The 22,913-nt window shown below is 38.7% G+C and overlaps 1 protein-coding gene across 4 annotated transcripts in view; it reads right to left on the bottom strand.

The window, feature by feature from the left end:
• Positions 1 to 22,913, bottom strand: part of LOC120767891 (CUGBP Elav-like family member 2) — a 181,692-nt gene that overhangs the window by 152,678 nt on the left and 6,101 nt on the right. For 3 of the 4 annotated variants that reach the window (XM_040094219.1, XM_040094217.1, XM_040094221.1), the window contains exon 2: positions 9,177 to 10,578. In XM_040094219.1, the coding sequence (XP_039950153.1) occupies positions 9,177 to 9,895 (719 nt within the window). In that variant the 5' untranslated portion in view covers positions 9,896 to 10,578. Of the gene's footprint in view, positions 1 to 9,176; positions 10,579 to 22,913 lie in introns of those variants that run through there. The other variant, XM_040094218.1, reaches the window with a different exon arrangement.

Raw genomic sequence — 22,913 nt, 5'->3', positions numbered from 1 at the left:
ACTGTTTTCAAGTTTAAATCGCCGGATATTGCTGTAATTTCACGTTCGAACTTCGTACGAAGTTCTTCAATTGTCGCTGGCTTGTTGGCATTGACGTAGCCCCAAAGGAAATAGACTAACACATTCACCATCAATTTTCCGTAAATCGACTGTAACATTCACTGTGTGGCTTCTGGCGTTGTCCTGTTGGAATTACAAATTGTACATACAAGCCCATATCATCCAATTCGGGTTAAAAATCTTAGGTGTTCATTGAGCGGTAGCGATTTCCATTCACAGTAACGTGTCGGTCTAGATCATCACGGAAGAAGTACGGCCCAATGACGCCGCCGGCGCATAAACCGCACCAAACCGTAATTTTTTTGGGATGCAATGGCGACTCATGGAGTACGTGTGTTTTGCTTATTGACGAAACCATGCCAGAAATGATCTCATCGCTTTTTCGGATCATTTTCAAGTTATTGCTCAGCCCAATTCACGAACATATAGTACGACGATACGGGTGGTCAAGTAGCTTCAGTTTTTCCGTCAATTTGATCTTTTAAGGATGTAGACCAAGATATTTTCGCACAATTTGCCTCAACGACGTCACAGAGATGCCCAACGTTAGAGAATGAGGTGTGAGAGACTTATTTGTGTCTTCCTCAATTGATGCACTGGCGGCAACAATATTCTCGACATGGGAATTCTGGCACGGGAAAATTTTGAACTGTGTCTGTGGATTCAAATTTTTCAACTAGACGCTCAATTGTTGATCTGACAGGACGATTATTACCATTAATTGGACGTAGCGCTCTTAAAGTTGAGGCTACTGACTCCGAATTTCGGTAGTAAATTTTAATAAATTGGACTCGTTGTTGGATCGTATATCTTTCCTTTTTGAAAAGAAATATCATAAAGAGCGGCAAAAAATCTGGCGTCGTTTGCTGTCACTATCACTCTAGTTTTAGTTCATTTTGAGGGAAGCTCATTGATTTAAAGAAACAAAGCAGAGAAGTAGTCTTGCAAACGATATTAACTGAAGTATTAAAATTACGAGGCTGCAGCAGTTAAGCGAGCTAAGTATCTACAAGAACCGCTCTATGCAGATTAAAAAATCTTGCTATTTATTTTATGGTATGAAGTCTTAAAAATTAAATCAGATATTGTAGCATTCTCCTGCGGAATTGTTTTTTACCCCCAAATAATTTTGTTAGGAATAAATAAATTTCATTTAGCAAAATCAGCGTGGTGTCATCTCATAAATCACCGCAGGTCGTAAGTGCGTCCCACATACACTGACTTTGGCACTCATTTCTCCTTGTACTTTAGTACTTCCTTGCCCTTGCCTTACTTGACACAGCTAATAGCAACCCTGATAGGCTTAACCACCTTCTCATTTAAGATTTTGATTTCTCCCCTTATTATTTATGTGTTAGTGCCGTACGCAAGAGATTCCCCGAATGCCTGAACGGCTTTAGCAAGACACTACGCAACTGCGCCACTTTGGAATAAATCTTTTTATATCGAAATAATTCACTAAAAAACGAGTATATTTAAATTATCGCTATTAAATTGCGAAACAAAAAACGCTGTCATGTGCCTGGCTACAACCTACGGGGATTTGGTATCCGCGTGAAATATTTGCCATAACCACTCCACACACTAAACGAAGATAATCACATGGCGAAGTGCGGGGAGTACGACAACAAAGCCGCCTGTGCCACCACAGGCGATTTTCTCATTAAGCGACTGCTATGTGTGTGCGCGCCTGTATGTATGCTAGGACAGGGAGTGAGCAGCTCATCCAGCTTGCTATTTGGCTGTACGTAGCGCTTTTGTTTTGTCTTGTCGCAGCTATGCGCCTCGTGTCTGCGTTGCGGCGGCTGCTGACATCTTCATTGCCATTGCAGCGCTCGCATTTGAATATCCTGAATTATTAATATGCCAGCAAGCGAGGAAAGAGGGCGCACTGGCATTGGCATCTTCCGAACGCGTGCCGCTCGTCGAGTTGACTACGCTGCGGGCGATGTGTGATGCTGATTTAGAGTTTGATACGCAACAACCGGTCGCCGCGCGCTGCGTTAGCGGCGCGTTCAAGCGTACAACAGGAAGCGGATGAGGAAGCTTGGAGCGCACACTTGTAATGCCAATGCAATTTCCAGCACGTTTATTGCCTAGCGGCAAACTGACAGGTGGGTGGTGGCGCCACATACATACATACCTTTTAAATGCGCGGCAGCTACAACTAAAGCGCGAAGCGTCTTGCAAAGAAATGGAAAAATCCGTAGAAGCAACACTTACGGTCTAAAAGCTAACCCTGCAGCTGGCCCCAAAAAGCAGCCACACTATTAGCGCGCAAGTAGCTGTGTTGTTGCGGTTCACACGGCATTTGAGCGGACTTGTAACTGCGTTTGTCAGCGTGTATGTGCGCGCGCTTCGATTGAGAATTTAAATTTCCGACAATAAATTTTCGCAGCAAAAGAAATTTTTTATGGCTGAATTATGCAAATGCGCACACAAACAAGCGGCGCTGCCAATTATACCAATACTTAGCGCAATTCTTATAACAATACTCATAGCAATACTCACAGCAATTCTTACTAGCATACTCATTCCACATACTTGTATACTTATACTACAAACATACTAACATCTAGCCAAAGTCGCAGCTTAAATCAATAAGACTCTTGGCCCGCGCGCTGCTTATCGCGAATATCATATTCCTCGGCCCCAGCCGCTTCAATACGCGCATTCAAATGTTATTTTTGTAATATTTGCATTTTAAGCGAAATTATACTATTCCAGCAGACACGTAGCGTGTTCTAGGGTGCGTTGCACAATGTATTTGCAGACGCCTCCCAGCGCGGCGCTTCCACTCAACGCAGTCAGTGGGTAAAATGTGGCAATTAAATGAGTTTATCATGGCGTAAGCGCAAACGTGCCTCTAAAGCGATAAGTTAGCTGCCTGCAGGGCAGCACAGCTCCGCCACAATCGTCACCTGACAGTTGGCGCCGTCGCCGCCGCCGCTGACTGCATGTTAAAGTATGAAAAATGATGATGAGATACGAAATTAAATTAAATTGTCAAATTTTCATTTATTAATTATGAATTCCACAAGCGCTGACAACCGCAGGTGTCAGTTGTTGCCGTTCATAAGGCAATAGGGCGGTGCGGTGTGTTGTGGTAGTTGTGTTAGTGTAGGCTTGTCTTATTACCATTTCAGTTCGAACACCGTCTGTGAATGCATGATAAATCATAGCAAAGCGAGAACTAATTTTATATTCGACTTTAAACATATTTCGATTTAATTAGCTTTCTTCAAAGTATTTGTACAGTAAATTGTAAGTGAAGAGAGTAAAATATAAATTGAATTATAAGTTTTGAATATTTGGCAATAAACTTGTTGCTGTTGCTACCTCTGCTCCAGCAGATGGCGCTGGCGCTGCTGCCGAAAAGTCTTCCTTTCCAAAAAGCAGGAGTCGGAGTCAGAGAAAGACGACGATATGGGTTTCTATCTCTTCGACCAAACAGCTCAACTCAATTGTTATTTTTTACATTAGATCTGAATATGGTATTTGCTCGGTTATCGCAATGAAGGACATACAACGTTTGAATTGATTTTTCATGTCTCTTCCCAATGATGCCTCCTTATAAAGAGCAGTCCTTTAACAAAGCTAAGCTTTTTTCAAAAAATTTAATACAATATGAGCAAATCTATATCTTCAAATTTTTAAACATCAATGAATAGTAAACCTTAAGCTCTGTAAGTTTTCCTCGACATCCGGCCAATACCCCTACAAATGAGGTACTATGCTTACCGTCAGCCGTTTCAAGAGTTTTAGGCCAATAGAGTCAGATTCGGCATTAGTACGGACATGGTTCATCGACGGATCATAGAGTGAAATAGGAACAGCAGCGGTCTTCTAGTCTTCTTTTGAAGTAATATGTAGTATATGTACTTGTATACAAGCTACTTTCAAAAAAGGGGCTACAATTCAGTCTTTCACGCGGAAATTGTGGGCATAACAAGGTGTGGTAAGTGGAATTCTGCTCTAACCAGCAAGTCCATAACCCTTGTAGTGATTAGCCAACCGGTAATTAAGACTATCCGTGGCGCCAACATCATATCACACTGCGTTAGGTTATGGAAGCATTCAATTACTAGACTCTCAAAAGGTAACGTGTTTAGTATCATCATCTGGGTATCCAGTCTTATTGGAATAGAAGGAAATGAAAAGGCGGACGAGCTGGACCGCTTGCAATGGTTGTTTGAAGCAATGGTCTTACGACCAACACCTCAGGTCTGGAAACCAAAGCAACACAGGGCATATCACAAAGCTACTTTGGAGCAGTGTTGATGGTGAATAGACCAAAAAGCTCCTATTTCTAGGCAAAGCGGAGATTAGTAACAGTTTAGGGGTTATCACGGGGCAGCTACACTTAAGATGCCTTCCTCATAAAATGGGAAAAGTGGAGACATTGAAAGAATGGGGTGGAAAATAATCAGGATTTCTACCAAATCCACTGAGTTGGATAACAAACCTTTTACATAGCTTGTAATCTGCGAAGATAATTCGTAATATATGAATTTTTACATAGACAGAAGTGGTGGCGTATAAGTAACTTATTTGCGAGTCGTAGAATATAATAGTTGGAAAGCCTTAAAACACAAAAAAAAGAATAATAATAATAATAATAAAAAACAAGAAAATACGTTAACTTCGGCAGCACCGAACCGTTCTCAGGTGCATTTCTTTTAGTGGCTATGTGTTCAGTTTGTATCTAAGCTATATGCTATAGTAATCCAATCTGAGATTGTGTTATTACCTTAAGCAGTAATCCATGTCAAATTTCGTGAAAATACCACGTCAAATGCGAAAGTTTTCCATACAAGCCCTTGAATCCGAACATTCAGTTTGCATGGCAGCTATATGCTATAGTTAACCGATCTGAATAATTTCTTCGAAGATTATATTGTTGTCTTAGAAAATAACTTGTGCCAACTTTTGTGAAAATAATTTGTTAAATGTGAAAGTTTTCCGTACAAGAACTTGATTCCGATCATTCAGTTTGTATGGCAGCTATATGTTATAGTGGTCCGATATCGGCAGTTCCGACAAATGAGCAGTTTCTTGAAGAGAAAATGACGGTTGCAAAATTTCAAAACGATATCTTAAAAACTGAGGGACTAGTTCGTATATATACAGACAGACGGACGGATAGAGAGACAGACGGGCATGGCTTTATAGGCTCTCCGATGCTTCCTTCTGGATGTTACAAACTTCCTGACAAACTTAATATGTATCTCCTGTCCAGGGTATAATGATTTGCCACTATTTATCGAATGCCTAACGAATAACTTTTTTTCATTCTGATTACTTTTTTTTTAAATTATGGTTTCTGTTGATGAAAAGTGGGTCACTTACGACAGCAACCAGCGAAAACGTAGTCGAATAGTGAAGAGCCTACGCCAAAGTTGGTCAAGCCAGGATTGACGGTCAAACTCTTTATTCGAATCTGTAGTGTACACTTGTACTGTCTAAAGGAAACAATCGTTTATAAGCGGCCAGCTTTCACTATTGGGAGAGGAGTTTGTGTTCCATGCAGACAACTCATCAATAGTGAGTAATCAGAAGCACCGAAGCTTGTTTGGAAGCTTCTTAAACATATATCTTATACATAGTGCGAACTGGGCACCAAGGGGTTGCAATCTCTTTACTTCTATGGCGAAAGATTTTACTGGTGAATAATTAGTCTCTAAAAAAGCTAGTGAAAGTAGACTAGACCGGTAGTGGAAGCTACCTTCAAGATGGCAACTAGTTATCAAACAAAATGGTCTATTCTTGATCTTAGAAGGACTCTACGAACTACCATCGCCATTTGTAGTATACTATATATTGTAGTGCATTATGTATTATTTTTATTAACATATTTATCAATTTTTAGTTGTCAATTTTTATAATTGAGACAAAGAGCTGTATTCTTCTAAGCTGACAATTAAAAAAAATATTTCAGATTACTTAAAAAACCGACAGTAATCGATTTTTAATGTCTTTCATGCAATCCATGTAATTCATGTTCGAAAGGTAATTTTTATTGAGAATATAGCTGTACATACATATATACATATGTCTGTGTATGTGGCATTTTTACAACCCTAAGCTTGTTCACTGTGAATTTGTGTAAGTACAAGTAGCCCACCTATACACACAAAAACGGCTTATTTTGTCTGTTTCTGTGGAAATGACTGTAAAATACTTTGCCCTACTTTATGCTCTACTTCAAGCCTTCTTTCCCACAATTACATTTCTACCTATTAATTAATCATAAGCCCTGCAATTGTAATTGTACTATTTTCAACTAAAATCGATTTCAATTTAAAAGTCAGGTGCACTTTTTCATATTTTCATTGCTTAACCCTTAGTTGGACAAGTGTATACTATACATTTTGAAAGTGGTGAAAAAGTTTTAGAAAAGGTTTAGAAAAGGTAGGACTTTGAGCTAAGATAAGAAAAAATGTTAACTTCGGTGGCTCCTGAGCTATAATATCCTACACAGCTGCATATTTTATAGCATAAAAAATAGTACAAAAATATGCTTATCTTGATTTTGATAGACCAGTGCAAATGACTGCTTTATGCTATTGTGATCCGATCTGTATTCTTAGGTTTTACAGTGCTGTCAAATAAAAAAAGTTTTCCTTACAAGGACTGTAGTTGAATCGGTCAGTTTGTTATATACCGTTGTCCGATCTAAAAAATGTCTACCGAAATTTTGACTATGTCTTGGATAATAACTTGTACCAAATTTCTTGAAAATATTTTCGGTTAAGTACCTCTCTCCCTCTCGCATGCACTGGTGATGCATAGCTATTGTAAGGTGTAGTAGAATGGTGGATAGGCGTACGGAAAACTACCTACCTGAAAACGATGAAAAGGGTTCAGAGACTCGCTTCGCTGTTCATAAAAGGAGCTTTAAAAACAACTCCGACTGCGGCTCTTGAACTGGTTCTAAGCATGCCACCTATAGACCCTTTCGCTGAAAACTGTGTAGGAAAATCAGCGTAACGACTACAAGCTGCAGAAGAATGAAATACTGCACGAGATCGCCAGGAATGGTGTACGGTAACATCCGAACACGTGATAAACATTGGGAAACCCAAACAATTTCTATGCGAAGTTTTGGCCAGAAGCATCATAAAGAAAATCAAAAACACGATGGAACGAGCTACCTGAGTACAAAACTGCAAAAGTCATGTGCAAAATGACAGATCGGAAGTACACAAAATTTCTATTAGCACTTCAAAGAAGAGGCTGTAAGAACATAATGGGAATACTAATATATCATCGGCCTCAACACCCGCGCCGTTAGTTCTGCTTTCTCCAGGCTGGACAAGGAAGCACAGAAAATGGGTCTGGCAGTGAACGGGGGCAAGACGAAATATCTCCTGTCATCAAACAAACAGTCGTCGCACTCGCGACTTGGCTCTCACGTCACTGTTGACAGTTATAACTTTGAAGTTGTAGATAATTTCGTCTATTTAGGAACCAGCATTAACATCACCAACAATGTCAGCCTGGAAATCCAACGCAGGATTGCTCTTGCCAACAGGTGCTACTTCGGACTGAGTAGGCAATTGAAAAGTAAAGTCCTCTCTCGACGAACAAAAGCTAAACTCTATAAGTCGTTCATAATTCCCGTCCTGCTATATGGTGCAGAGGCTTGGACGATGTCAACAACTGATGAGCCGACGTTGCGAGTTTTCGTGAGAAAAATTCTGCGAAAGATTTATGGTCCTTTGCGCATTGGCCACGGCGAATATCGCATTCGATGGAGCGATGAGCTGTACGAGATATACGACGACATTGACATAGTTCAGCGAATTAAAAGACAGCGGCTACGCTGGCTAGGTCAAGTTGTCCGAATGGACGAAAACACTCCAGCTCTGAAAGTATTCGACGCTGTACCCGCCGGGGGAAGCAGAGGAAGAGGAAGACCTCCACTCCGTTGGAAGGACCAAGTGGAGAAGGACCTGGCTTCGCTTGGAATATCCAATTGCCGCCACGTAGCGAAAAGAAGAAACGACTGGCGCGCTGTTGTTAACTCGGCTATAATCGCGTAAACGGTGTCTACGCCAATTAAAAAGAAGAAGAAGAACTGGTCACTATTTGATGGCGATACACACCCGCAGAATGGGACTGATAGATCAAGAAGACTGCAAGAAATGTCCAGAGCAGGGCACCAGGAAAACAATTGAGCATCTCTTGTGCACTTGACGCGCAAGGATGACTACTCCTCATGGACCTTGCAACTGAACTACATCTGGTGCCGCAAAGAACCAAAACTGGACTATGCGTGGCTTATTGGTTGGCCAATAAGTTTGACCTAACCTAACTTAACCTTCGTGAAGATAACTCGTCAAACAAACAAGTTTTTCTTACAAGGACTTAAGTTGGTTCGCTCGGTTTGTATGGCAGCATATTTTACAGATGTCTGATATCAATGGTTCCAAAAAATGAGCAGTTTATTGGTGAGAGAAAGACGTTTCTCAAGAATTAGTTTGGGCAAATATTCAGATAACGGACAGACAAAAAGATGGATATAGCAAAATCAACTCAGCTCATCACGTTGATCACTTATAGTATTCGTATGTATATACTTTGTAGGGTTCCTACCTTTTCACTTGGGTATTACGAACATCGTGGCTATGTGAAAAAAACAGAAGCATTTAGGCATTTCTCTTGTATTGCCTGCTTTTGCTACACATAGGTTAAAATTTCTCGGTAGACAGAATTGGAGCAAACCCAGAAACGTTTCCTCGATCTAAAGCGGTATTTCAATTCATATTTAGGATGTATGGGGTATCACAAAGGAACTGCGTTCGTATACCTTACGATGCTTAGAAACTCTATTAAACCATGGTATGTGTGTCTAAACAAGTGTTAAGGCAGATGCATTGAGGTATTAGAAATAAAAGAGGTCACCAATATGATAAAATACAATACTTTCATTTTAGATGTGAGCACTCGTAGGCTCTGACTATAGAAGCCTTTCGGTTTCTATAACACATAAGCCATTTTGAAAACCACTGCTAACTGCAAACACATTTAATTGCGCATTAACATTCATATTCATATGCCGTTAACCATAAAATCCGTTATCTTAAATGCTAGGCTGGGCAGACTGTACTTACCTTGCGAAGCGCGCTGTTGTGTAGTTGTTGCCAACGCCGCCGTTGCCATTACCAAAGCTAGCATCGGAATTAATGAATGCCGCTGCTGTAGCTGACGCGCTGTTGTTGTTGCTGTTGGTGGTGGTGGTGTTCGAAACGGCTGTCAGTGGCGTTGTTGGCAAAGTAAGTAATCCACTCGGTGCTGTCGTGGCGTTAACAGCGCCGCCAACAACCGCTGTGGTTACAGTTGTTTTGTTGGCGGCAACGTTGGAATTTACCGTACTTTGAAATGCGGGAAACAGTGTTGCCGCAAATGCACTTGTACCCGCCACAGTTGGCGAGCTGCACGAATTCTCGTTGGCCAACACTGCCGTCGGACGCAAATATGGATGGAATTTCGAGGCAGTCGGCGCTTCCAAATATTTGCCTTGATACTGATGAAGTTGCCGATGCACGATACCATTGCTGCTGCTATTGTTGTTGCCGCTGTTAATATTACCATTGCTGACTAGGCTGGCGATGCTGGCGATGCTGGCGGCCGTGTTGCTAGTATTTAAATTATTATTATCCGAAATGGCAGCATTGGCATTTGCATTTACAATGGCAACAGGTGTTGGCAATGTTGCCGACGGATTAGCAACGCGCATTGCTGCTGCTGTTGCCGCTGCTGTGGCCTCCGTAGGTGTTGCTGTTATGCCATTGAGCTGATCGGCGCACAATTTCATGGAGTGCAACATCATTTACGCGGTTTGTTTGCAAATTTTATTGGCGTTTGTGGTGGTTTTTCTTCACTTTACATACACACGCGAACACGCGCACACTCATACACTAATACACTCAAATACACTTAATGCATATATGCCGTTATTACACCTACGCACTGGTGGCGCGCTATTAAATATGCCGTTATTTCCGCTATTTGCACAAAGCGCGCATGCATATGTGTGTGTGTGTGTGTGTATGTGTGTGTGACTAGCGCTCGGTTGGTTGCTTTTGGTTTGAGCAGCAAAAATTAACTGCCGCGGTTTTCAGCGAATTGCTAATAATAAACGGTAGTTGGCTACTGCTCTTGTCATATGGCACTGGGTAACACTCTATTATTATCACAATAGTTGCACAAATTCAGCAAATATTTACACACTTTATCAGTTTAATATGATTTTTATCAGTTTTTGTATTTTTCTGTTTTTTTTTTTGTTGTTTTTTGTCAGATAAGACGCGTCGTAATTAAAGCTAATTGCCTGGTCCTTACGCTGCAGTTAAAGTTCAATGATGTTGACTCAGATTTTCAGCACTGCTGTAACTGCCATTATATGTTTGCACACCGTTATGTACATACATATATGTACTTGTATATCTACTTTATATTTATCTTTTCAGCAGATAAGTTAGGCAAATGGCACACAGTAGAGTTAGTAGTTAGCTGTAATAAAAAGCAAAAAACAATCTTAGTTTAATAAATAAATTTGTAAATAATGCGTTATATATTATATGTATATATGATATGTGCAATGTATAGTGTAGCACAGGATATATATGAGTATGTATGAGTAGTTTAAAATTGTTCATAACTAAAAATATATATTTAAATATTTTCATTAGCTCAAAGATTGCTCATCCGTGACAAAAGTGTATTCAAAATAATATTGTTTCCCTAGGTAAAAAACAGCCTTTTTTCAAAATTTTTTTCTCACATAATAAATGAAATATTTTATTAGTATTTTTTATTGTTACAAACATACACTACTAACAAAAAAAATCTGAAATTTATGCAAAAACAAATTTTAAAATCGGCAATTGCGACGATATTTCCAGTGACCCCTCGGAAAAAGAAGCGCCCGCGTTGGCAGGATAACTACTCTCAGGATCATCTAAAGTGAGAAATACCTGTTTTAATTAACACCTTAACTTAGAGCTTGGAAGAAGGAAAAAACTATAAATTGGATTTTTGACAGACATTTTTACAAAAAAAAAATGAAAACTTCACGTAATATTTCGCGACATTTTTTTTTCAAATAGTTGAAATCACAAAAAAAACATTCATCTAAATCTCTAAGAATTTTATCTCAAAGACCTATGTAAAATTTCATGAAGTTCAGTTGAATAATCCACAAGAGATCTTGCCAACCCACTTCATAGACACAGTTTCGAGAAAAACGTGTTGAAGGACCTAGAAGCCTAGATAGCTTCGAGCGCACAAGTTCTCAAGGCTGCATCTCCGAAACTATTGCTCAGATCAAATTGAAAATTTTAGAAAATATTCTAGAGGTGTTGTAGATATTAATAAGACAATGAAAATATTCGATTTTTTGAAACTCGTTAACCCATGTAACCCCTTAAAATATGCTTAAGCAACTTAGCCAGTACAAAGCAATAAAAATGGCCTAATTTTAAATTTAGTCAAAAAGGAATCGAACCCTTTTCTTCGTGGATTCATTAAACTCATATTTGAATACACAAAAATAATTTCAGATATTATGATACAAAATGGTGGCTCCTGGGCCAACCTTCGCAACCACATTGCTCCAAATATCCTCGACCGGTACCTGTGGTTCATGAATCATACCAAACATTGATGGCCCAAGCCAAAGTAGGAGAGCTCTGCTGGCTATAATTTGCCTGGCAATGCTTATGAACGTAGATCCCCGAAAGCGGGACAGCCCTGCCACAAAAAGAAAGTGTCAATAAGGCAACGGCTGTGTGCAGGTTATGCGCCTTTAGAGTTGCCTGTGCGTTTAGAACGGTCTCGAAAGAAACGATTGCTATCATATGTGGTCTTATGCCACCGCATATAAGGGCCTCTGAGTTAAGTAGAATCTATCGTAAAACAAAAGATACGAAGAGGCACCTAACAGCCGACGAGCGCAAAACGGAGAAAAAGACAAGTCTCGATCAGTGACAAATGCAATGGAATGCGGCAGATAAAGAGAGATGGACACATATTGGCTAATTAAGAAGGTACCAGCCTGAATTGAGAGACAATACCGTGCGGCAGACATCTATTAAATTCAGTTCTTGTCGGCCCATGGCTCGTTCAGGTAATACCTTCACAAATTTACCAACGATGACGAAACACAAGTTCTTTCTGCAGAAATGTCACATAAAACGCAGAGCACATCTCTTTCTCCTGCTCGAGGTATGTGGAGTGAACGTACATAGAAGAACGTTCAAACGAAGGCATGACGCTTGACAACATAGTGAGTCACATGCTGCGCTCAGAGTTGGTGTGGGCTTAAATGAATGAATGGGTTGCAATATCGTTCCACAAACTAAGAATGAAAGAACTGCAGCGCAAAAGCATAAGACAATTTAAAAAACCCTGGAGGGAGGGTGTGATGAATAATATGAATCATGCAGCACCTTTGGTAGATTTTTCTTTCGGAAACATACAAAGTTACCCGCGCTATGAGTTGCCTAAGATAGTAACCCATGCTAATTTTAGGGAGTTTCTTTTGGCAAATAAAAACATTTTGTATATAAGATCTTAATTTTGATCATTCAGTTCGTACATAGTACCGATGCCCAGGTGCAGATATATAAGCAGCTTCTTTGGAAGAAAAATACGAGGGACTAGTTCACGCATGTACAGACAGATGAACAAATGGACATGGCGAAATCGACTCAGCTCATCACGCTGTTCGTTTAGTGTTAAATATTTTCATATAAAGATTTTATAATTTTTGTCATTTTCAATTTCCAAAAAAAAATGTTTCAAAATATTTTTTTACTAAAGAATTCTAATTAAAATTTTATAATATTGTGTTTTTAGCTGCTACTTTAAAAGTTATGCACTTTAATTTCTTATGTTAAATTTGGTTCATTTCATATTAATTTTTATTTTTTTTTATATTTTTCCAAATAAGTAAAAAAAACTAATAAAGCTTTATATTTTGATTGTTTAAACTTTAATTTTTAGAATCAATAATTTTTTCAGAAAGTTTTATCTCATAATGTCTGAGGAATTTTAAAATTATTAGCCTTCCTCCATATATTCCGCCACTTATCAAGGACATTCCGTACAGTCCTTTTACATTTAATTCTGTATACCTTGAATTACTACTAATTACCATCGCATGTATGTACTACATACGTATGTATATGTAAAGTAGGTACGAATGCAGCATATGTTTGGCTAATTTATTTAATTGAAATCGAATTATTTGCTGTCGCACTTGAAATACCGCAGGCGCAGCTTAATTATCGGTCAATTGCTGAAATGTAAACTTTACACGCTTCGCTTTACACAAGCACCATTAAGAGTGAACTCAGTGAGCTTATTGAACAACAGCGACAATGTTGCCACACACAACGAAAAAATTATAATGGAATTAATAACAACAAGAACGCCAACTTCGGTTTCTCCGAAGCCATAATACCCTTCATAGCTGCTTTTTTAGCGTAAAAGGGTGTAAACAGATCTGATTTGTTAGTTTGGATTGTAGTTATAAGCTTAAGAAGGCCTATTTGCACAATATGTTCAGGGATTGTAACGATGGCGTGAAGATTTCTCGTCAAATGGAAACACTTTCATAAAAAAATGAACCCTAGCGTTCATTATTGGATTATATTCAACTGAATGGACCACGTCCAGCCCGCAGTGAAGAAAATGTTGCAGCCGTAGCTGAGAGTGTACACAAAGGCTGTGGAGAGTCGGTTTGGTGCCGTTCGCAGCAACTCGGACTGTTTATGATGTATGGAACGACGGCGCATTTTACGTAGAGATCTTAAATTGAAAGTGTAAAAAATATAGCTTGTGCAAGAATTGAAATCGCTCGACCTTCCCAATTGATATCGCTTAGCTCTATGGGTTCTTGAAAAGTTCTGTAAAGATCCGACGCTTTCAAAGCGTCAAGCCAAATTCGGTTCAGCCCCGTTTCCGGCTCAACGCGTATGTAAACCAGTAAAATTGTCGCATTTAGGACGAAGAGCAACCTGAAAAGATTCAGGAACTGCTATTTTATCAAAAAACAAAAAAAAGATTTGTTTTGGTTTCTTCGAAATTGATGGCGGTGAGAACGTAATCATCAATGGCGACGGTTATCTCGCCATGATAACCGACTATTTGATGCCTACAATCAAAGCTCGTGATTTCGGCGACACTTGGTTTCAAAAAGACGGCGTCACTTCCTACACATCGCATCAATCAATAATTTTTTGGAAAACACTTAAGTAAGTAGGTAATTTCACGTTTTGGGCCGATCGATTGACCATCAAGATCGTTTGATATCACACCGTTAGACTATTCCCTTTGGGGATATGTAAAGTCTAAAGTCCATGCAAACAATACCGCTTCGATTCAGGACTTGACTAATCGAAATGCTTGAATGGGCTTTCGAAAATTGAACTCAACGGATGGATCATCTGAGACGTAGCCACTGCCAATATTTGAAAGAGATAATCTTCAAGAAATAAATGCCAAAAAATGTTCTTTCGAATGATAATAAACCGTCCTCATTAATTTTGAATTTTATGTGTTTTTTCTTGAAAAAAATGTAGGTAATCTCGAAACGGATTTGCCTCTAAAATCCGATGATATTTTCAGCTGTATTCATCGTTTACTTTGTTTGCAGCCTTGGAAAAAGCGCTGACATAACTGCATAACATCCAATGGGGACTATATTAAAGCCGACAAACTTTTATAATAGACGCATGAATAATTTTTTTACTTTCAAAAAATGAAAATATCTGCTTTGAACACACCTCTTATGTGTGAATAGTGCTTTTAGACCTTTGACAGTTTGATTGGTCTCCTTACCATTCGACGGTTCGTTCGGTTCCAAATAGGATGGTATTTCTTATATCTGAACCTATTAATCCAGAACCCAACTTTATCGGTAGCTATAACTTCGAAAATAAGAACATAAAACTAGTTTTGAAAAATTGTTTCATTGCATCTTGACAGTATTATTGAACTCCCGAATGCGACCCTTTATATTTTAATCATGTACCACGGTCGAAAATTAAAAGAAAATCATATAATTTTGATATTGTTCCTTATGATCTTTAAGAAGAACATTGAAGTAATTGTGATAAACTTTTCATAAAAATTAATCTAATCAGCTAAAAATAAATTTGGTGTAGATACCGGTTATAACATTTTTCCCGAATTGGTGGCAACACTAATTCAACGCACACAATCACTATGAACTATTAACACACACACATGCGCGTATCGTCAATAAATCGCGTTATGGCAAACATTCAGCGAGGAGTTTCATGTGTATTGTTGCCATTAAAGAGAGTATGCGCTCGTGTGCTGCGAGCACTTGGCATTATCGATATTGTTTAACTTACTCACAATTAGGCTGTTGTTGGCTAATAATGCTTACTCTACCAAGGGGAGATACCCAACTTAATATATATGTTATATCACATACATATTTGCAATATATATGTGCATACATATTTATGTATTTATAATCACCAACTATATATGAGAAATCACACTACTTGCGCCATTAATCACCTTGTATAACCAATAATTCGTTTGCAACAACAACACTTAGCGAAAGCACGATTGCAACATTATCGCACGGCTATCGTTCCACCGATAACAAGCTAATTTAATTATTTCGTGTTGAACCTTTTCCCACTGCAACGGTGAATTTACTTGCGCGTCAGAGCTGAGTTTACAATTTTGTTGTCACCTGCCGCCGCCATGTGCGATACTGTTGTACTTTCAATCAAATTGAACACTTTTTGTTGCACCTTCGCCGTTGCTGGCTGTCAGTTGGGTTTTTGCCGTTTTCTTTGCTGTTTCGCCTTTGTTTTTCCTGTTTTGCCTCGAAGGATGAGCAAACATCGTATTACGGTGTCTACAGTTACTCAATATAAGCTTAACAATGTGTGTAACAGTATTTGTTGTGCTACTTGTGTTTGTTGTAAACTGATAATTTATTCAGCACACAATAAAGAACGGCACTCTAATGCCGCCTGCCACTGCCAAGCACGCCTGTGTGTGTGTGTGTGTGTTTACATGCAAGTATGTCAATGTGATGCGTTGCATGGCTGTGTTTGTGTGTGTCTGTTTACAGATAACCATTTTATCTGCAGCCGCCAGTGTACAACCCACTCCCCCCTCTCCGCCTAGCTTGCCTTCCTGCCTTCACTCGCCTTCACTTTAAATATGCGCTTCTGGCTTGTTTGTTTTCTTGAGTATTCTATAAATAGTTTTACGTTGATTGTTGTTGTTATTTTGTTTGTCCTGTTGCTGTTGGTGGTGTTGCTGTTGCTGCTGTTTCTGCTGCTGGCAACTTGTAAATCTATTTATCTACCAGATATTGGTTATTGGTTTTATCTTTTCTATTTATCTATCTATTGTACATTTTTGTATGAATATTCCTTTTTGTCACCGCCACACGCTCGTCTTAGCTTACGGACAAACGCACTGGCATACATATGCACACACATACAAACAGTCGTTCTATTTTCTTTTATGCTTCCAATTTTGCAGCCCTCGGGGTTTACAATGTTGCCACACTCTGCCTAGCTGTGCGAATGGCTTTGCTCGCTTGTTGCAAGGAGCGGATTCAGATTCAATGGTCCATGGGGTGGCTCATTTTCGCACAGCTTGAGTTCATTTGCTTGTCGGCAACAAGTTTTTAATTCATTCTTGCTATTATTCGCCGAGTATTTCTAAATAAAAAACATGCCTAAGAGTTTTAAATTAAAAATATATACTCGTATTAGCAAAAACATCCTCCATACCATACTTGCTCTATCGTCATATTAGCTCCATTTAACAAAAAGCAATAAGAAATTACTTTGCGTCGATGACTTGTAGGATTTTTGTACTAGCCCGAAAATTTCGGAACGACTTTAACGCTTATATTGACCAAAGTTAAAAAAATACTAGCATTACCTTGCTCCACACCCACACAAGCAGTTTAGATTAAAAAAAAAATCTCTAGAAATATACAGAAGTACAGTAGAAAACTCCATAAGCTACTGGCCTGTACAATAGTATGAAATATAATACCGCAAAACCTAGACTTATTAGCTTTGTATCAACTACAGTCAAGATCTACTGAAGTATCCGTACTAACGAAGGTATTTGGCTGCCTAGGACATACACTATGCTAGAATATTGATGAGGTTTCCAGTACTACTTTCATTGGAACCCATTCGAGCCTGACATTGAGCAATACTAAAAGCTCCATCAGAATCGGGGAGGATCTCTCCGAACCGTTGGATAGCAAACGAGGCGACTCCCTACTGTGCGACATCTTCGATCTATTGCTGAAGAAAGTAATTCGAGCTGTAGAGCTGAATAGAGAAGGTACAATCTTCAAAAAGAGGGTAAAACTGCTGGCGTACAACCGCGCAGAATAACTTTTGCCAACAGGTTCTTCTTTAGACTTAGTAGGCAATTGAGAATTAAAGTAATCTCTCGATGAACAAAGACCAAATTGTACGTCCTGTTATATGGTGCAGACCATGACAACATCTGATGAGTCGACGTTACGAGTTTTCGTGACAAAGGTTCTGCGAAAGACTTATAGTCCTTTGGCCATTAGCAACGGCGAATTTCGTATTCGATGGAAGGACCAGCTGAACGAGTTACACGTTGACATGTACATGGTTTAGCGAATTAAAAGACAGTGGCTACGCTGGCTATGTCCTATCGTCCGAATGGACGAAAACACTTCAGCTCTAAAGGTATTCGACGCAGTATACGCCGGGGGAAGCAGAGAAAGGGGAAGACCTCCACTCCGTTGGAAAGACCAGCTGGAGAATAACTTGGCTACACTTGGAATATCGAATTGGCGCCAATACCAATCTCTTAGGTGTGCCCCAAGCGCTCATAGAAGGCATCTTTGGTCACATCGTCCTTCTCTTCTGTCGAGGGGTGTGCGCAAGTCAGCGATGTGTTGAAGAACTTCGCTTCGATGCGGGTTGTGGCTAGACATTCATCCACCGGGGTGAATGCCAGGACTCGGTGATGGAGTCTCTCTCCCACCACGAATCCCACACCGAATTTGCGTTCCTTTATATGGCCACTGTAGTAAATGCCAACAAGGATCTACCTGTCTCAGTCTTTGTCCCGTCCATCACACCTCTTGGACAGCGGTGATGTCAGCCCTTATTTTAACGAGGACATCAACCAGTTGGGCAGCATTCCCGATAAAGGGACCGGACATTCCAGCTACCCCAAACTCAGCGCACAACCCTGAGGAGGGCTGGTTCGCCTTCTCATTTTAGCTCGCCTTCAAATGGATGTTCTTTGGCTGCCCAGAGGATACTTGGTCTAAGACCGTGCTTGCACCATATGTAAAAGAATCGTTTCTGGCCTCTTCAAAGTGGAAAAGTCGCTTTCCTAATGAAGAAATTGTTATAGCAAATCAGAGTTCAATCGGTTTGTATATGTAATCTCTCCTTCTTCTTTATAATAAAAAATGTTAAAAATGACGATTACGTCAGTTTCGTTTCGTTACTTTTTATACACCGATCAGGGGTACAACGATGTTTGTAACACGTAGAAGGAAAAATCGGAGACCCAATAATATATATAGATATATATACTCGTATATACTTATATCTATATATATATATATAAATGATCAGCATGACGACCTGAATCGATTTAGCCATATCCGGTTACCTGTCCGTCTATCTACTTATATGCGAACTAGTCCCTCAGTTTTTGAGATATCGATCTGAAAGTTTGCACAGGTCTTTTTCTTCCCAAGAAGCTGCTCATTTGTCGATATCGGAACACTATTACAAATAGCTGTCGTTTGAGCCGAAGATCGAAATCAAGTGTTTGTATGGGAAATTTTATCATTTGAAGAGTTATCTGCACCAAATTTGGCATATGTAACGCAACGCTAATATATCCGAACACGTTTTTCAAAGCGGACCACTATATCATATAGCTGTCATACTATACAATATGAACAACCAAAATCAAGCTTTTGTATGAAAACTTCTTTATATGTGAAGGGTATTCTAGCTTATTTGACAGAAAATACATGCATTCATGGCTACATGAACGAAGGGAGCTATATAAAGATTTATAGCTGGTATTAATGATTCACGTTTTGTTTCGTTGTCTCTATAAATTATAGGTTATTTGCAGTAAAATATGTTTCCTTAAAAATAATTTATTTTTCAAGAACTTGAAATATTAAAAAAAATTGTACAAATTTCTATATTAGTGCGCAACCACCTTTCCTATCTTCCTCCCACTTTACCACCCCTCTCTCTCTGACGCCACCAAAAAGTTCATGATTTTGATTTCAAATTCATGACTATTTCTCCGCTTTAATGGCCCCCATTCATTATTGCACTTTTATTAAACTAATAAATGAACTATTTTTGTCAACGGAAAAATAATAATTTCATTTTATAGCTGTCACACAAAGTATGCGCTGACTGTGAGTGGCCTCACCGGCTGATTGCCTACGAACCGCTACTGTAAAGCGATTTCCAAATGCATACCAGGTGATGCTCATAAAAATATCAACAGCGGCCGAGCCAAATATGTCGTCCGCAGTTGTCGCGTCTGCCAATGCATGGCCACCAGTGGCATTCAAGAGTGCTGCGCATCTCCTGCCGGCACGACCGTACAGCACTCACACTCAACTACTTTGTACTAGCGCTTGTGTGTGCTTAGACATGTGTAGAAGCGCACACAAACAAGGCAATCGAGGTTTCTCCCATGCATGAATAGCAGACTGCAGCCGAACTGACACACACGACACGTGAGCGCCTCGGCTACACATGTGTTTGGATGTCTTTCCACACACACACACGCCCAGGCGCACATGTGCATGGGTTTTGTGATCAGCGCATCATAGTAATAAGAACAACATCAGCACGTACAACACACACATACACACACAGCCACGCGCAAGAAACAAAAGCAAACTTAAATGCATTTTTAATCTGGTCTTTATTTTTGGTTTATTTTATCTGAATGCACTTGAATAAGTTTGCTGCTGCCTCCACCTCACTGACACCCATTATATTTACTGTATGTGCTCAAGTGTGTGTGTGTATTTGTCTTTTAGTTTTATTTTTATTTTTTGGTTTTTATTTTTTATTTTTTAGATTGCACTTTTGGTTTTGATGTCGCTATCTGCTGGCGCTATCGTTTTTTGTCCTCTATCTGCTGCTGTTGAAAGGTGTTACAGTTAGGAAAGGACATTACGTCCTCTGTATGTGTGTGTAGTTCATTTATTTTTATTTTATGCACATATGAACTCGGCGACTTGCGAATGTGTGTGTAAATACATTTGTATATATTTTATTGTCGTGCATTTTTATGTGTTTGCATGTGTGCGTGTCAGCTTATTTACATGTACTGTCTATATGTATGTGTGAGCAGTTTTGTACGCCATTTATTTTATTGTGTTCATATGCACTTACAGTTATGTGAAAATTAATAGACTACAGACGATAAAGTTAATGTATGGAATGATGCAGATTCAGCGCTGATTTCATTTGAATTATGCAATATTTCAATTGAATTGAATCTAAGTTTTTAAATTATACATTTTATTTTTATCAAACACAAATCAATCTAAAACAAGAAAAAACCTTAAATTCGGTTGCACCGAAGCTCAGATACCCTTCATAGGTGCATTTCTTTTAGTAACTATGTGCTTAGTTTATATGGAAACTATATGCTATAGTTAACCGATCTAAACAATTTTTTCGAAGATTACATTGTTGCCTTAGAAAATAATCTATACCAAATTAAGACTTTTGTGTTTTTTTCAATACGCCATTTCCCTAGTAGTTTCTGCGCTCTTGTCATAAATTTTTTTTATTCATCTAAGAGTAAAGCAGTTGCCGCATTAAAGTGTTATAGCCGTTATGCATATTTTATTTTGCAAATTTTAACACAACAACAAAAACAAACGATTATGACAACAAAAAATAATTTCTACACCAGATGCTTAGACAAGTGGACAAGAGATGATCCACTGTTTTCCTGGCGCCCTGCTCTAAACATTTTCTACAGTCGCGATGTGTCATCCTCTTCCTGCGGCGTGTGCCGCCACAGTTTACATTGCTGCCCTGCTTCCCAAGAAATTTCTGACCGATGTGCTAAACAAGGTTATTGCCTTGATTGCTGCTTGACTGTCTACGTAGATGTTGAGTCTGGAATTGCCTGCAGGTGCATAAGGGGACAGCTCCGCTGCTTTCGCAATAGCAAAGGCCTCAGCTTGAAATATGCTGTACACAAAGTCACACTGTGCTACATAGTCATCTGGCAACTTTAAAGTTTGTATATTCACGCACTAACTCCATCGTCCATTTTTGAGCCATCCGTATAAATGTTAAGAGTGTTGCGCTTAGCTAACATAGCCTTACGCCAGCCGACAGTTTATAAAACATTCATATTTATGAAACAATTTTATTTCGAGATTATATTCCAATTCTGTACTAAAATTAGATTATATTAAACTAAACATAGAAACATACTCCGAATTTTAGTACTCTCAAAACAAAAGGTGTACGGCAGTTGAACAACTTGTCTACTATGTGTTTGTTGGCTATTTTGGTGTATCTCATAAAAATGCATTGTATATCAAATTAATCATACTGTCTATAATATAGTAAGTATCTTTTCCAAAAAAACTAAAATTTGTATATTTTGTTAATTTTTCACGCCTAAGCGAGCTTGTGGCGCAATGGCCGTCATCGATTCGTCATTTCTCTGCTAATTAACTTTCAACGCTGCTCACTTGCCAAAAAATTTGGAAGTAAAAGCAATATACGAGTAAAACTTAAAGTGGTAGAATATTATATAGTGGAATGAAAGAGAGTGAAACTGAGAGAAAGAGAGCGACAGATACTCGTATAGAGCGGTGTGGATAAGGCATTAAGAGTAGACAAAAGTAACTATCAATACTATGCAGTTTTAGTTTAAAGTTTTGAGACAAGTTATACTATTGTGAATGACAGAAATGACAAATTACTGTCTAAGCTACTTACACGTTTTTTTTTTTAATCAAACTTACACAATTATTTTTATAGAAATTAAAATTTATTTCACAATTATTTTATGAAAAAATTTAATATTTTAATCTTAGCTATCGACTTTTATGCAAAATGAACACTAATTATTCAACAGCACAAAACTTTAAAGTTATTATTTAATTTCAGAAAAGTATTTAACATTTGTAAAAGTATTATAGCATTCCTGTTAAACGTTCTCATAACATAACTTTAACTGTAAAGCTGTGTGTTTAGTACTAAAATATGTTATTTCAAGCAAGGACGCGTTGGAGGCCCTATGAAATATGAATATATAGTACATATAACGATCAGCATGACGAGCTGAGTCGATTTAGTCATGTCACGTATAGTATATACGTGAAATAGTCTCTAAGCTACTGACTTGTCGAAACCATTTCATTGTAAGGAGAACTTTTCTATTTGACAAGATATCTTCATGAAACTTATTATCTAAAGCAAGGGTATAACCTCCGAAAAAATCTTTCAAATCGGACAACTATATCATATAGCTGCCATACAAACTGAACAATCAAAATCAAGTTCTCTATGGAAATCTTCTTAATTTTGCGAGACATTTTCATTAAATTTAGCAAGAGTTATCACCTAATAAATTGCTGTAATCTGTGGAGAAATTTTTCAGCTCGGCTCACTATAACACATACCTTCCATACAAACTAAAAGATCGAAATCAAGCTCTTGTATGACAAATTTTTTATTTGACGAGATATCTTCACGAATTTTTTTACGAATCATTGCCGAAAACAACGCCACTATCCCCGCAAAAATTTT

This window comes from Bactrocera tryoni, chromosome 2 (genome assembly GCF_016617805.1).
Source record: "Bactrocera tryoni isolate S06 chromosome 2, CSIRO_BtryS06_freeze2, whole genome shotgun sequence".
NCBI classification, from domain to species: domain Eukaryota; kingdom Metazoa; phylum Arthropoda; class Insecta; order Diptera; family Tephritidae; genus Bactrocera; species Bactrocera tryoni.
The sequence above is the reverse complement of the archived record's forward strand: the minus strand, read 5'-3'. Positions and strand labels throughout refer to the sequence as shown.